This window comes from Barbus barbus (assembly GCF_936440315.1).
Source record: "Barbus barbus genome assembly, chromosome: 24".
Taxonomy (NCBI): domain Eukaryota; kingdom Metazoa; phylum Chordata; class Actinopteri; order Cypriniformes; family Cyprinidae; genus Barbus; species Barbus barbus.
This window is the reverse complement of record NC_136752.1, coordinates 11722392-11738244: the sequence shown is the minus strand read 5'-3', so window position 1 is coordinate 11738244 and position 15853 is coordinate 11722392. Positions and strand designations below refer to the sequence as shown.

Here is a 15853-nt window from a genome sequence, read left to right as displayed (position 1 = left end):
AATGAGGAGGCACAGGAAAACATGGGCATAATAATAGATTGGAAGAGCAAGGTAGACCATGTTATATCATTATATTACAGCACAATTCACAGATCCAAAAGATATTTTACTGAATAAATACGTTGATAGATATAAAAACATTCTCAAACAACTACAAACTGCAGTCATAGCATAAAAAGTCTTATAGTCCAATTTCCAGCATTACATGATTTTAAATAGAAAACAATAAACAAAGTGATAATGAAAAAGATTAGTTTCATTATACAATGTTTAGCACGTCCGGCCTCCAGCAAGTTTGGCTCAGAGGAGGGGAGGATGTCTTGTATATTTTAATTTCCTGATGTGAGAAGATTGGGAGGTTATGTAACATCAGTCCATCTGTGTTTTGGTGTCTAAATGAACAGGAGAAAATAAAAGGTCTCACAGCCAAACTCTTACTGACAGACAAATGCAAATATTTAAACAGACATTTGAGGGGGAGGAAGGGTAAAGCACGACCCCTTTAAATGAATTTATGTGCTACAGTGGCTGAGGTCATGTCAGGGACATTACAGTCTAAAATATTTTTTCATAACAATCTTTACATGTATATTTTTTTTTTTTTTTTTGTAATTGAACTTAGTTAGAGAGTTAAAATGAGTTGTGAAGTTTGTCCATTATTTATTTATTTATCAACTAATTTATTTATTTTTATATAAGTAAGCTTTTTAAATGTTTTTGAAAAAAGTGTCTTATTCTTACCAAAGCTGCATTTATTTGATCAAAATGACAGTAATGTTGTAAAATATTATTACAATTTAAAGATTTCTATTTTAATTCAACTTAAAATGTAATTTATTTATGGCAAGACTAAATGCTGGAAACAGCTGTGTTGCTTAATAGTTTTGTGGAAACCATGATACATTTTTCAGGATTCTGTGATGAATAGAAAGTTTAAAAGAACAGCATTTATTTAAAATTTTAGAGTTTCGATTTTTTAAAGATTTAGAATTTTTTTGTAACAGTGTATAAATCTTTATGGTGACTTTTGATCAATTTAATGCCTCCTTGCTAAAATCTTATTGACCCCGAATGTTTGAACACTCTTGTAAATACAATTGTGAACTTCTTTTAAACAAGATAAATAAAAGTCTAGGACCACCAGTATATATATATATTTAATCTATTTATTTTATTTTATTATTTTGATTAGTTAGTTAGTTAGCTTTTTTTTTTTTTTCCATGTTGAATTACAGGTTTTCTCTGAGTCTCAAAAGTTTTTTTTTTTTTTTTCCCAAGCTGATTACGTTCATTTCTTTTAATAAAAAAAAAAAAATCATAAAATTACATAAGTATTTAAGTGAAATAATAAAGTCAAATATCAAAATCAACTAAGTCAAAATACACATATTTAAGATACTTTCTCTGAAAATAAGTATCTTGTGAATGTTGCTTCTCAGGCTAAGAGAATGATGACCAAACTACTTAAGAAATACTGCTTAAGAAAATGACATTTGCATAGAAGCAGATGTTTTGAGCAGGAGCACATGGTGGAGAGCATAATGGTGTCCATAAAAGGGCATCCTCACCCCTGACCCCGATGCTGCCGTTTGGTTAGGTGAAACAGACTGTGAGAGTCTGCGGAGAACAATGCTTGAATGGCCTATCAAAGGCAGAAGAGCACTCATGAACTCATATGGTAATGAAGCCATGGGGGTCTTTCACTGCCTTTCTGCCTCATGCCAGTTGGGGGCAGTCGTCCTCCCTCCCTCTTCCTTTTCCTTCAGCCCTCCCCCTTCCCTCCCTCTCTCCCTCCTCAAAGCTGGAGTCAGTCAACCAGTGGCACAGTCCTGCTGGAAGAATTAAGTAGTTTTCCATCTGGGGTTTAACAGAATCCCAAAAACTCAATGACTTCATTCAGGCCAGGCACAAATGAGTAAAGAGAGAGAGAGGAAAGGACAGAGTTGGACAGAACAGCAACTGTGTGAGGTGCCGCTCGTGGTCAGTGTTTGTGCCGGGAAGCCGACAGCACAATAGAGAATGAGAGAGGGAGAAAATGTGAGGTGGAATAAGTGACAAAATAGACGTTACAGACTGGGGCCGTGAAAGACTGACACTGGGAGACAAAGCGTGCAGGAGCGTCAGAACACAGCAGTGGCCGGCAAGTCCAGCTTATCTTCTGTGGATGAGTCTCTGTTGAGGAATACTTCAGCATGACTGCTTCTCTAGGTATGCGGGGAAAGATTTTGTGTCATTTTGACCCAACTTTTTGAATTGTGCTTGTGTTTTTGCATGTGTGTGAGCATTTGCCTGTGTGTTTGTATGCTAATACATCAGCCATTTGCTCTAGCCGTCTCTGGCAGACTTGAATTGTCTTCTTGTCAGCATGAAGTCTGTGTGAACACCCCCCTCACCATGGACAAGACTTTCTCTACTCTACTCTATTCTACTCTACTGTAGACTGCAAATCATTAATCATCAGTCTTGTTTTCCAGTAAAAACATGTAAACATCTTCCATACCTAAATGGACAATTTCTTATGACATAAAGACTTATTTTCGAGAAAGCATCCTTAATATGGATTTCTCTTGTTTTAAGCATATATTCAATTTAATTACATTTATGCTTAACATAAATAAAATAAAACTGCCAATACCCAACACCAGGGTAAAAATAATAAAAATGTTCATATCCCAGATTCTTTTTTTTTTTTTTTTTTTTTTGGAGTGTAGGTCATTCTTTTGGTGTATTTCTGCCACATAATAATAATTAAAAAAAGTATCTCGTTTTTTTCCTCACAATTGTGTTTATATCTCACAGTTTAGACTTTTTCTCAGATTGCAAGTTTATATATTGCAATTTTGAGTTTCTTTGAGTTTTTTCTCCACATTTTGAATTAACATCTCACATGTTTTATTTTTCTTTCCTCAGAATTTAATATATGCATGCAGTCATTATCAAAACAAAGCAAAATTAAAAAACAAAAAAAACAACTTTGAGACAAAGAATTCCATGTAAACTCACATTTTTTTCAGAAAAAAAGTATTGAAAATAAGCTTACATTTTAATGTACGAAGTATATTGCTATTTTGACAAATTTTATATTTTATTTTATTATTTTGTTTTATTTATACATTCTATACGCATTTATTACATTGTTTGAAATTAAATCGTATACAACTTCTTATACAATTGTGTAAGTTATTTTTAAAAATTAACTTTATCTTGTTTTGAGGATGTTTAGATATTTTTATTGGGTAACAAGACATAAATACTGATTACAAATATTTTTTATAGTGTAATGTGTTCACAAGTACATGCTTGATCTGCTGAGATGGCAAAAAGTCCAGGGTCTGTGGTTTGGAGAGGACATTTATGTATATATGTGATGTGTGTATGCGGTAGGCTCTTTTGGTTTGTTTATATGTGAATGTTTCCTGTTGCAGCTGAGTCTTAGTCTTGGGCACTTTGTCTGAAGATCTGAATGAGTTATTTGCATTACCAGAACTTCACTGATAAAGACAAACACATTTAAAAGCCCCCTTGTTTGTGCTTAAACTGCTCTATATTTTGTTGGTTCTGTCAGTGTTTTGCATTCCTCATGTTCTTTCTCACACACTCAGCAGATCACTACTTCACCAGTGGGGTGTTTTGTGGAAAACATCTTACTTTCATTCTTTTCTAAAGCTCATTTACACTTGATTTGTCCGTAATTCACCTCAGATTGGTGATTTAGGCTTTGTCACTTTCTCATCCAGGAAGATTTATCAAGCAACCATGGGAGGTACTAAAACAAAAAGAGATGGATGTGGTGATCTTGTTGTGAGTGGATGTGTGAGCTCTCTTACGGAGTGGAGAATCTGATGGAGGTGGAGTGGAGACAGTGGACGCTATTCTTCTCTCTGTCTCTGGACAAAAGACAGTTTTGTTTGGGCCTGTGTCCAAATGAATGTGGATGGGGAAAGAATGTGTTATGTAATCGTAGTATGAATCTCGGGTCAGTTTGAGCTGAAATTCCATCTGATTTGAGCTTAAGATTGAACAACACGCATCCAAATTATCCAAAACAAACAATTTGGTTTGTTTATTACTGCTCTTTTGCCAGGGTAGGACTCACTTTGACGAAGAACAAGGGCTTACAATAGCAACGTTGAATGGAGCAACAAAACACTGAATAAACTGCAGCATAATCAGTAAATAGTGCTTATATTACAAAAATATAAATGTGTACAAATATAAAATAACTTCTGCTCTACATCCACAGAAAATACTGCCATTGGCTTTGTAAGCAAAACTTAATAAGAGCCACTTCGGTTATAAATGAGAAGTCAAAATATGTATACATAATAATACATATACTATTTGTTAATTCTGTAATTTGTTTATATATATATACTTTTTTCACATTGTATAACTATTTAATAAACTGCTAATAATAATAATAGTAATAAAAAATAGTGATTAGTGAAAATTTTTGGCCAGTTATAGCATCTAAATTTTAAAACATTCACTACATAATTGAATTTTAAAAAGTCCAGCATCTAAAATGTAATATTTGCCCTTAAATAATTACATTATAAAAATAACATTTTAACATATTAAACATCTAATATTAAATATGGTTTTCACTTAAATAATTGCATTATAAAATTATAAATGGATATTATTAAAAATATTACAAATAATACAGTGTCTAATATTAAATACTTATTATTAAATCCAAATATTTATATTAAAAAAGCCAATAAAAATAAACTAAAAAATAAACATCTAAAGATAAATATGTTTTTGCCAAAATAATTCGATTATAAAGATAATCTTAAAAAAATTTAAAGTAATATAGTTTACTATATTAAATCACTTCCCTTAAATAATTTAATTATAAAATTAAGCAAATTATTTTATAAACAACTGAATAATTGAAATTTAAAACAATGCGTCATATAATATTAAACTTTCTTTTGATTATATGTATATTATAAACAGTTATATTATATACATATATATATATATATATATATATATATACATATATATATATATATATATATACATATATATATATATATATATATATATATATATATATATATATATATATATATATATATATACATATATATATATATATATATACATATAATTTTTTTTTTTTTATTCTAACAAATAAGTTGTTGTTAAAAACTAACCAAAAGTAAAAAAATATTTGCTTATAATTTACACACAGGAGACACTTGGTGTTCTTTCCGACCAAAAGAAAATGTATCGGCATCGGCTATAAGCTAAAAATTAGTTGAAAATTATCGGCATATCGGATATTAGAGATGTTCCGATACCCTTTTTCCCTTCCCGATTCCGATACCTAGGCTCAGGGTATCGGCCGATACAGAGTACTGATCCAATACCTGGGTGTGCATCTGGTTATACAGCTGTATGTACTACTAGCCCTGTATGAATTGATATAATTATTTTATGGTGTGCTTCACCATATATATATATATATATATTTTTTTTAAGATAGATAGATAGATAGATAGATAGATAGATAGATAGATAGATAGATAGATAGATAGATAGATAGATAGATAGATAGATAGATAGATAGATAGATAGATAGATAGATAGATAGCTGAAATCAAAACAGGGACGATCATAGGTGAGCGCCAGCCAATAGAGAATGAGAATGTGACGTAACGCCGCGTTGAAGAAGACGCCGAATAGTAAACCTACTGCCTCTCACTCAATAACAGAATCACATTTCTGTGTGTTTTTTGAAAGATTTGATTTTGTTGGTTTAATTATTAACGTTACCTTCTTTTCTTTGCTAGTATGTCTCTCACTAGGCTTGTGAATTAGCAGATCTTGAACAGGGGACTTTGGTGACAGTGATAAAGACAAAATTGTAAAGCATACTATGTGTACGCAGCTCAAAATATGAATGCAACGTGTTTATTTACGTTAAGCATTTTCCTCTCATAAGAACGCGCTTAATGAGCCAGTGACAGTAAGCTACGCTAAAAGTGCTACCGCCAGACCTGGAGATCAGCTGAATGGATTCAAAAACAGTAACACTTGAGGAGTTGGAAAATTTCCAAAAAAAGTGGAGTGTTCCTTTAATATGACGGCTGAAGCAGCAGCGAGCGTCCAGCGGGTGACACTGTTTTCACGTCGATCAGATCAACACAGTAACGTTAAATGAAGTTCTACAAAACCTGAGAGAAAAAAAAAAATCTAATTATCATGCACTGCCATAAATTTTATTCTCTTCTCTGCAAACGATACAATGAAGAATGAATAATTGTTTAACTTAAAGGCAAAAACTAAACAAAACGGACAGCGTATCCTGCTAATATGGCGGTGCCATATTCTCTATGAGATTGTCGTTTGTGCATTACAGGCCTCGCAAAATTTCAAAATCCCTGGTAGCCCTTCGGGGCAGGTACTCTTCAGATTTTGGTAGCCCGAAAATTTATTTAATTAGCCCAAATAAAATAAAGACCATAAATGTCAATCAGAAACATTTTCAATACACAACTATCAATGAATATCAAGGAAAGAGTTTAATTTGACTATTTACAAGGTATTTGCAGAATTCTTATAAATCTATTTAAGGCAATTTGAAAAATTATTTCTTATACCATTTAACATTTTAAAACTGACTAAGGCCTTAAAAACTCTTCAATTTAGCTGTATCAAATTTAAGGACCCGTGGGAGCAATGTTCCCTCTAATTTTTTTCTTGCTGAGCAAAACTGTTCTCTATTGGGCGGACATTTCGGCACCTGAGCAAAAGCATTCTTTATATACCAGACCTGTACAGCATGCACACAAAAAAGTGTGTAACTTTTAACTTTAATGTGCTATTTATATTTGATTTGACCCTTGATGTAACTAAATGATGTACATTTTAGGTTACCTGAGAAAACATTTTTACTGTACAATACACTGCAGTTCAAAAGTCTGGATCAATACATTTTTTAAAGAAGTTTCTTTTGCTCATCAACTATTTTAAAGTATAGGTATTAAAATAGGAAACCAATATTAGAAATTGCAATAATATTTCACTGTATAACAGTTTTTTCTATATTTTTTAAATGAATACAGCCTTGATAAGCAAGAGACTCAAAGTCAAAGACTCAAAAACAAGGTCAATTATTTATCAGGTTTATAATATAACCCTAACATAATATATCATCAAATCAAACTATTTAAACTGATATAATATAATATAATAGAATAGAATAGAATTCAAACTGAAGCAAAACTTAAGCTGAGATCTGTAATTTAAATATAAAAACCGTCAACATATGAATTCTTCTATAGATGTCTAAACATCGATATGAAGTACAGTTTGTACAATACTCTTGTGTGTGACTGTACATGTTTCAGAGTTTTGTTACCGTTCTTTGCCCATCCTCCGCTATTTCCAGCACTTAATCAAGCCGCTCTTCTTTAATGCATGAAGATGTTTTATTTCACATGTCATTGCGTTTGCGTTGTCTCTCATGTTGAGCGCACCGCAACCATTGAAGTATTCGGTTTCTACAGCGACTCATTTGGTGCATATCGTTCTCTTTCTATGAAACCTGTAAACCGCATTCACCGGTTCAAACTCTCTCATGACATCAGCTCTATAGCGGTTTGCCCGAACATTGCTATTCTTTCCCTTTTACTGCGGCATTCAATCAAATGGCTTCCCAACACATTTTTGTGTGCGCGAGGCACATTATTTCTTCTGCGCGGCCGCGGTGGAAGAAGAGCACGTTCTGTTCCCGCTCAGCTTAGAGGGAACATTGTGTGGGAGCCCTGTATTTAAGGTAGCCCGTCGGGCAGGGCAGTGATACATTTTGGTAGCACGACTGGTAAACACAATAGCCCCGGGACGTCGGGCTAGCGATTTTGCAAGCCCTGCATTAGCTCCGCCTACTACCAGAGAGCAACAACTAGTATGTACATTGATGCGCTACATGTAAGACTCTCTCGCTCCCCCCCCCCCCCCCCCCCTCTGCGTGTGAGGAAAAAAGCAAAGCGACGGGTGAAGATTTACATATGCGAGTGATTTACTGACAATGTGCTAGCACGTTTGTATTTCTTCGCTGCTCTAAATAGTGGTTGCTTGTGGCAACACAGCACAACTTCCTGTGTTTTGTTTTCCGATTTGCAGCGTTAAGCAAAGCTAGTGCGCATAACTATATAGGTCTTGTTTAATAAAATGGTATCGAATCGCTACATGTGTTCAAGTACTCGCCGATACCGATGCCAGAATTTTTTGTGGTATCGGTGGAATTCCCGATACTAGTATCGGAATCGGAACAACCCTATCGGATATCGGCAAAATCCAATATCGTGCATCCCTAATTATTATAATATAATTAATAAAATAATTTCATGCCCGAAGCATATTATTGTCAAATATTATTAAGATTATGGTATGTTCACTTTTTGCCACATTTATTTTTGTTCCTTTAAATCACAAATGAATGGCTGGTTTATTAGTTCAGTCCATTAGCTGTTTGACTCATTAAATGTGTTGCGTGTGTATATTGCCTTACAAAGACCAAAAACAGGTTCCATAGCTATTTTAGTGTGCTGAATGCCTACGCAATGAAAGAGTGTTATTTTTGTTATGTGTGTTTTGTCGCTAAAAGAAGTGGACGGGTTGTGTAGAATCTCTAGTGGACAGGTCTTTAATACAGAAAAGAAGCTGTGTGTATTTGGTCATGAATGAAGCGGATGTCTGAGAGGAAGCCCAGGTGTTAGACAAATAACTCAAACTAGAGCTAAATCTTACTGCAGACATATTTTAGACCATGTATCATAGCATTGGAGTAATGCCTTTGACTGGAAAGTATTTAATTCTCTGTTGGAATCTCTCTTTTTATTTTCCCCTCCACACATTCTCTATGCTGCTCAGCTTTGCAGCTTTGATCACAACAGCTGGACATTTTTCAACTTGGCTCACTGCGTGTGTGTGTGTGTGTGTGCGTGCATTCCTCCTTTGAATGGCGAGTTTGTTAAGTCCGTAAAACTGAAGTCGTCCTTTGTCTCGCTGGCATGCGGGAGATTTAATCCTGAAAGACCTGGTCTGAGCAGACATGCACACAAACACGCTTACACACACTTTTATCCTTCTCTTTCATTTGCCAGCCAAATTCCAAACTCTGTAAGATGTTGATATGTAAATAAGCTCAAAAGCTACACATCATGTTGAGATCCAGAGAAATTCAGGAACAAATGAGAAAGAAAGTAATTGACATCTATCAGTCTGGAAAAGGTTATAAAGCCATTTCTAAAGCTTTGGGACTCCAGCGAACCACAGTGAGAGCCATTATCCACAAATGGCGAAAACATGGAACAGTGGTGAACCTTCCCATGAGTAGCCGGCCGACCAAAATTACCCCAAGAGCGCAGCGACGACTCATCCAAGAGGTCACAAAAGACCCCACAACAACATCTAAAGAACTGCAGGCCTCACTTGCCTCAGTTAAGGTCAGTGTTCATGACTCCACCATAAGAAAGAGAATGGGCAAAAATGGCCTGCATGGCAGAGTTCCAAGACAAAAACCGCTGCTGAGCAAAAAGAACATAAAGGCTCGTCTCAGTTTTGCCAGAAAACATCTTGATGATCCCCAAGACTTTTGGGAAAATACTCTGTGGACTGACGAGACAAAAGTTGAACTTTTTGGAAGGTGTGTGTCCCATTACATCTGGCGTAAAAGTAACAGCATTTCAGAAAAAGAACATCATACCAGCAGTAAAATATGGTGGTGGTAGTGTGATGGTCTGGGGCTGTTTTGCTGCTTCAGGACCTGGAAGACTTGCTGTGATAACAGCACAATAAACCCTCTTGCCTGAATGATTATCGCCCAGTTGCCCTCACATCTATAGTCATGAAGGTTTTTGAGAGACTTGTAAAGAGCCACATTTGCTCCTCCATACCTGATACTCTGGACCCTCTTCAGTTTGCCTATCGCCCAAACAGATCCACGGATGATGCCATTTCTCAGGTTCTCCACTCTTCCCTCACACACATGGACAGCAACAATGGGAATTATGTAAGGCTGCTATTCATTGACTATAGCTCAGCTTTCAACACTATAGTCCCCATCAAGCTGGCATCTAAACTCACAGACCTCGGCCTAAACTCCTCACTCTGTGACTGGATTCAAGACTTCCTCACCGGCAGACCTCAAGTGGTGAAAGTTGGCCAGTTCACCTCAAACTCCATCACTCTGAACATAGGAGCCCCACAGGGCTGTGTCCTGAGTCCCCTGCTCTACTCTCTCTACAAGCATGACTGCGTGTCCTCTCACAGCTCCACATCTATTGTCAAATTCGCTGATGATACTGTGGTTCTGGGCCTCATCTCCAACAACGATGAGACCGCATACTTGGATGAGGTAGAGAGTCTCACATCATGGTGCCAGGACAACTGTCTCTCTCTGAATGTGAGCAAAACTAAAGAGCTGATCATGGACTTTAGGAAGAGACAGCAGCAGCCCTACACTCCTCTTATGATCAGTGGGACCCCTGTGGAGAGGGTGAGTAGCTTCAAGTACCTCGGTGTAAACATCTCAGAGAACCTGACTTGGACTACACACATCCAAACACAGGTTAAGAAAGCTAGGCAAAGACTGTACCATCTGCGTCAGCTGAGGAAATTCAGGGTCTCACCAGCAATCCTGAAAACTTTCTATTCAGGGACCATAGAAAGTGTATTGACTCGGTGCATCTCAGTGTGGTACGGAAACAGCTCCAATCAGGAATGCAAAGCACTACAGAGAGTTGTGCGCTTAGCTGAGCGCATCTCAGGGTCTGCTCTCCCCTCTCTGCAGGACATCTACCTCAAACGCTGCAAAAATAGAGCTGTTAAAATCTTCAAGGACTCAAATCACCCTGGTAACCGACTATTCACTTTGCTTCCATCTGGTAAGCGCTTCCGTAGCCTGATGGCAAAAACTGAGAGACTTAGGAGGAGCTTCTTCCCCCAGGCCATCAGGCTCCTAAACTCTAACTCTGTGTCATAACATCACTTGACTCCATGTAAATATCACCATATCAATAAGCTATTCATAATTTTTCTCCATGTAAATATCATATATCAATAAGCTATTCATAATTTTTCTCTACCTCATATTGCTGCTATTTAAATACCCTGTACAACTTTTTTGCACATTATTTTTGCACATTCCTCTTATTACTATTTAAGTCAACAACATACTGACCTGCACATTTATATTTATATTTTTTATCTTATCTTTTATTTTATTCTTTTATTTTTTCTACTTTTCTTCTTCTTAATATTTGTATACTTTATAATTGCACTGTCCTTGGAGCGGACCTGACCTACATTTCACTGCTGGTTATACTCTGTATAATTGTGTATGTGACAAATAAAAACTCTTGAATCTTGAATCTTGAATCTTGATAAATGGAACCATGAATTCAGCTGTCTACCAAAAAATCCTGAAGGACAATGTCTGGCCATCTGTTCGTGACCTCAAGCTGAAGCGAACTTGGGTTCTGCAGCAGGACAATGATCCAAAACACACCAGCAAATCCACCTCTGAATGGCTGAAGAAAAACAAAATGAAGACTTTGGAGTGGCCTAGTCAAAGTCCTGACCTGAATCCTATTGAGATGCTGTGGCATGACCTTAAAAAGGCGGTTCATGCTCAAAACCCTCCAATGTGGCTGAATTACAACAATTCTGCCAAGATGAGTTTGCCAAAATTCCTCCACAGCGCTGTAACAGACTCATTGCAAGTTATCGCAAACGCTTGATTGCAGTTGTTGCTGCTAAGGGTGGCCCAACCAGTTATTAGATTTAGGGGGCAAGCACTTTTTCACACAGGGCCATGTGGGTTTGGATTTTGTTTTCCCTTCATAATAAAAATCTTCATTCAAAAACTGCATGTTGTGTTTACTTGTGTTATCTTTATATTTAAATTTGTTTGATGATCTGAACCATTAAAGTGTGACAAACATGCAAAAAAAAAAAAAAAAAAAAACAGGAAGGGGGCCAACACTTTTTCACACCACTGTATATATATGTGATTAAAGTAAACTTTTGTTATGGTTTTAGTTAATGATGATAACCCTGGTATGTTTTTAAAATCAATTTAAGTGAGCTGCAGTTATTGAGTTTAAAATTGTAATTGCAAAATTCACTTTTCAAGTTGTTTGAACATAAATGTGTGTTGGAAGTGTGTGTACACATCCATCCTATAATTATAAAAATCCACCCAGTGTTTTTTTTTTTTAATCCCTATTTTAAAATCCCATTTCTGAAATCAGGCTGTTCTGAGATTCCTGTCAGAATGACGTTGTTCTGTACAGACTGATTTTGACAGGGTAAAAAAGGTGTTTTTTACACTACCATTGAGAAATTTTAACCAAAGTATGTAATAGACTTTTCATTAAGACCCTAAAGAATCATATCAACTTGTGCAAAATGGGCATCCGATGAGCCCTTTAAAAAATAATACAGCATATTATATTAAATTTCTTTCTTTGAGTGAGAGACATGCGAGGTCATTTGTAAGTTGCTGTTTAAAACACTGTTTTGTGACATATTGTATCTTATCTGTTTCATCACAGAATTGGTCTCCAGCTTGGGTGCTGCTTCATTTTTGGCATGTGATCAATTTCTTGTTAGACCCTCAGACCTCTTTCTTCTGTCTTGAAGGGTCATCCAGATCTTCTTTTCTCTTTGAAGGGCCAGTATAGTTCAACAGTTCATTGACCTCTTGACTGCAATCCTCATGTGACCCTGACATCTGTTGATGCCGTTGGTTTCAGGAGAATTATGTTTGGATGCCTTTCTGCTTCATTTGAATCCATTTATTGACTTAAATGAACTTCCGTGCAAGTTCAGGCTGGTTTATGCTGTTTTTTTCTGATTTAGCTGGTGGATCAGTGAAGCTGTTTTTTTCGGTAGCAGTGTGGGGCTGGTGGGCCAGTATGGGTCTTTCAGCAGAAACTGATTGAAAAAGGAAGCCTTGCTGGTTAAGCTAGTTAAGAAGCCTGGTGGGACACCAGCAAACCAGCATCCCATGCTGACCACCTGCATCCAGATCACACCATGTGCTGGTGAGCAGCTGTGTTGCTGTTTTGATCAGAGGGAAGCAGACCAGATGAATCTCTGGGAAGCTGTTTTGGGATTCCTGTGTATTGAGAATAAGTTTTGGGTTTTTTGGGTGGGTCGCAAGATCTATTTTTGGGAACGCTTTAAACTCGTCTGCCTCCAGATGTTGTCTGTGTGTTTGTTTTTATGTATTACATTTTCAAAGGCAACATCTCCTTGTCAACCTCTCACATGATGTGGTGAGGGGTGAGGTCATGGCTGAAGAAGAAGCTACTATCATGCTATGGTATATGTTTGATTAGTAAATGTCTTCTGAAGGAAAACATTTATGGGGAATCCAGCATTAAGGTCTGTTGCTAATTGCAATTATGGAATGGATGGTTACTTGGGACTGTTGTTTAAATTCGCAATACTCAAACATCAGCCTTGTTTCTCTCTTGGAGTTATATGACTTAAAATGACAAACATGTGAGTCTCTTTCATCTTGAGGGACAAATTTGCCTCAAGGGCCAAGATGTTGTTTTTATTTTTGTCCCTACAGACACATTGGACAAACAATTTTCATCTCATGAACTGCTCATCTAATCGATCTACTATTTTTAGATAGCTTTATGAGTTTACAAAAATTTATCTTTTTAATTTGATTATTACATTTATTTTATTTTATTGCATGAATGCAGATTTTTTTTTTTTTTGTCTAAATGCCCAGTTTACAGAATTTATTGGCCCATGCACACATAAAAAGTTTATTTATGATAAATAATAAGTGGTAGGTTTTTAATTTTCAAAAGAGTACAAAATTATACTGCTACATTGTAATTACATGATAGCTGAAAAATCATAAATATATTTTTACTGGAAAAATATTTTTGAATATTATATTTGGAGATAATTTTAATATATTTTTTAATTAATCTAAGAATGTAAATGCAAGACCAGACAGTAAATAATAACTTGTTATAGTAAATAGCAAACTTGTTTGTTTATTTATTTATTTTGCCAGTGTATATCATTAATTGTTTTCTGCAACAACAACAAAAAAAGATTATTATTATTTTTATTTTTTGGTTTAAAAAAAAATACATTAAAAGATAATGAGAAGTGTAATGTAATTCCATGATAGCTGAAAATATACACGTTTGCTGAAAAAAGGATCCAGGGAATTGTTCATAAATTTCTAATTGATTTTATAAGACTATCAATTTCACTAAAATAGTTATTATTATACAAAAATGAGTGTGTTGTGGTTTAGGATTATGAACATATATGTTCAGAATATAGAAATTGTTCTGGGAGCAAAGGATAAGAAATATGAATGGACAGGTATTAGTGGCAATATTTGACAGTCAACTACTAGATATTTCAACTTCTTTTTTACAGTCGCTTCATTATGCTTCAGCTAAATGCTGATTAAAGCTATAGATTTTTGTTCTCACATTTAATTGCAAGCAAGTTTTCAAAGGTCATAGAGGATAGACCACAAAATTAATTTGATTATATCCAGCCAGTTTCCAGACAGGGAAGGGAGGGAGTGGGAGACATTCCTCCAGGGTCCCTCCCCTGTGGTTTGTTATGTGCACAATCTGAAGAATGCACGTGTATGGGCTCCTTCCAAACCCACAACCCAACTCTCTTACAATGGTCTATCCAATAATACCACTTGATTTATTACCTGGATTTGGCAACTAGTAGCAGGTTGCACAGCGCAGGTCTTTTTGTGGGCGTGTAATAAGACATTGCTCATACTGAATGGAATCTTGCAGACAGGGCTCTAGACTCATTCTTCCCACGAGTCGCACTTGTGCGGCTAACTTTCTCAGTTATATACACAGCGAGTATAAACCAGGCTCTACCCACGAAGAGCTCGCATTGAAAGCGCCTCTCTTCCCGTGATCAGTGAATTCTGACTCCTGCTACAATGTGCCGTGGCTTTGCAGCTCAGGCTGTATGAAGCAGACGCTCTGGAGCAGCGCAGACCATGCACTCGCACAAGTGCGACCACGTCAAATTTTTACTCGCACACTCTCAAAAAATGGTTGCAGTATAGAGCCCTGCCAGAGAAATTAGTTGATGGTGTGTGTGTGTTTCCTTTCAGAGTCACGAGGATACGTGGACAGCATGACGCACACATCTATGTCATCCGACGGAGAGCTCTTCCACTCTGATGTCACAGGAAGTCCCGCCTCCTGTCAGAGGCTGTTTGGATCTATACACTCTATGTCCAACCCCAGCCCATTGGTCAACGCAGACAGGTACTGCCTGTCATTCAACCACATCAATCAATAGGGATGCACAATATATCCGTACCATATCAGTTATCAGGCAATATTGGGTATTTAATTGTGCGTTAATTTTTCCCAATTTCATATTTAGATTAGATTTGCTGTCATGTAACACTCATTAAATCTTTAAAAATGCTTATTAAATATATATGAAGAGTTTATTTGCAAAAACTCTGTAATTTCGTCTTTCGGATGAGACGTTAAACCGAGGTCCTGACTCTCTGTGGTCATTAAAAATCCCAGGATGTCTTTCGAAAAGAGTAAAGGTGTGACCTCGGCATCCTGGCCAAATTTCCCCATTGGTCTCTGACCATCATGGCCTCCTAATCATCCCCTTACACTGATTGGCTTCATCACTCTGTCTCCTCTCCACCAGTAAGCTGGTGTGTGGTGGGCGTTCTGGCGCACTATGGCTGCCGTCGCATCATCCAGGTGGATGCTGCACACTGGTGGTGGACGAGGAGACACCACCCCTCACAATGTAGAGCGCTTTGAGTGCTTAGAAA

At 36.4% G+C, this 15853-nt stretch overlaps 1 protein-coding gene across 5 annotated transcripts in view; it reads left to right on the top strand.

Moving 5' to 3' along the window:
• LOC306843915 (tensin-3-like) overlaps nucleotides 1-15853 on the top strand; it is a 50690-nt gene that overhangs the window by 26015 nt on the left and 8822 nt on the right. For all 5 annotated transcript variants that reach the window (XM_079375633.1, XM_079375632.1, XM_079375631.1 and 2 more), the window contains one exon: nucleotides 15161-15317. In XM_079375633.1, the coding sequence (XP_079231759.1) occupies nucleotides 15161-15317 (157 nt within the window). The remainder of the gene's footprint in view (nucleotides 1-15160; nucleotides 15318-15853) is intronic.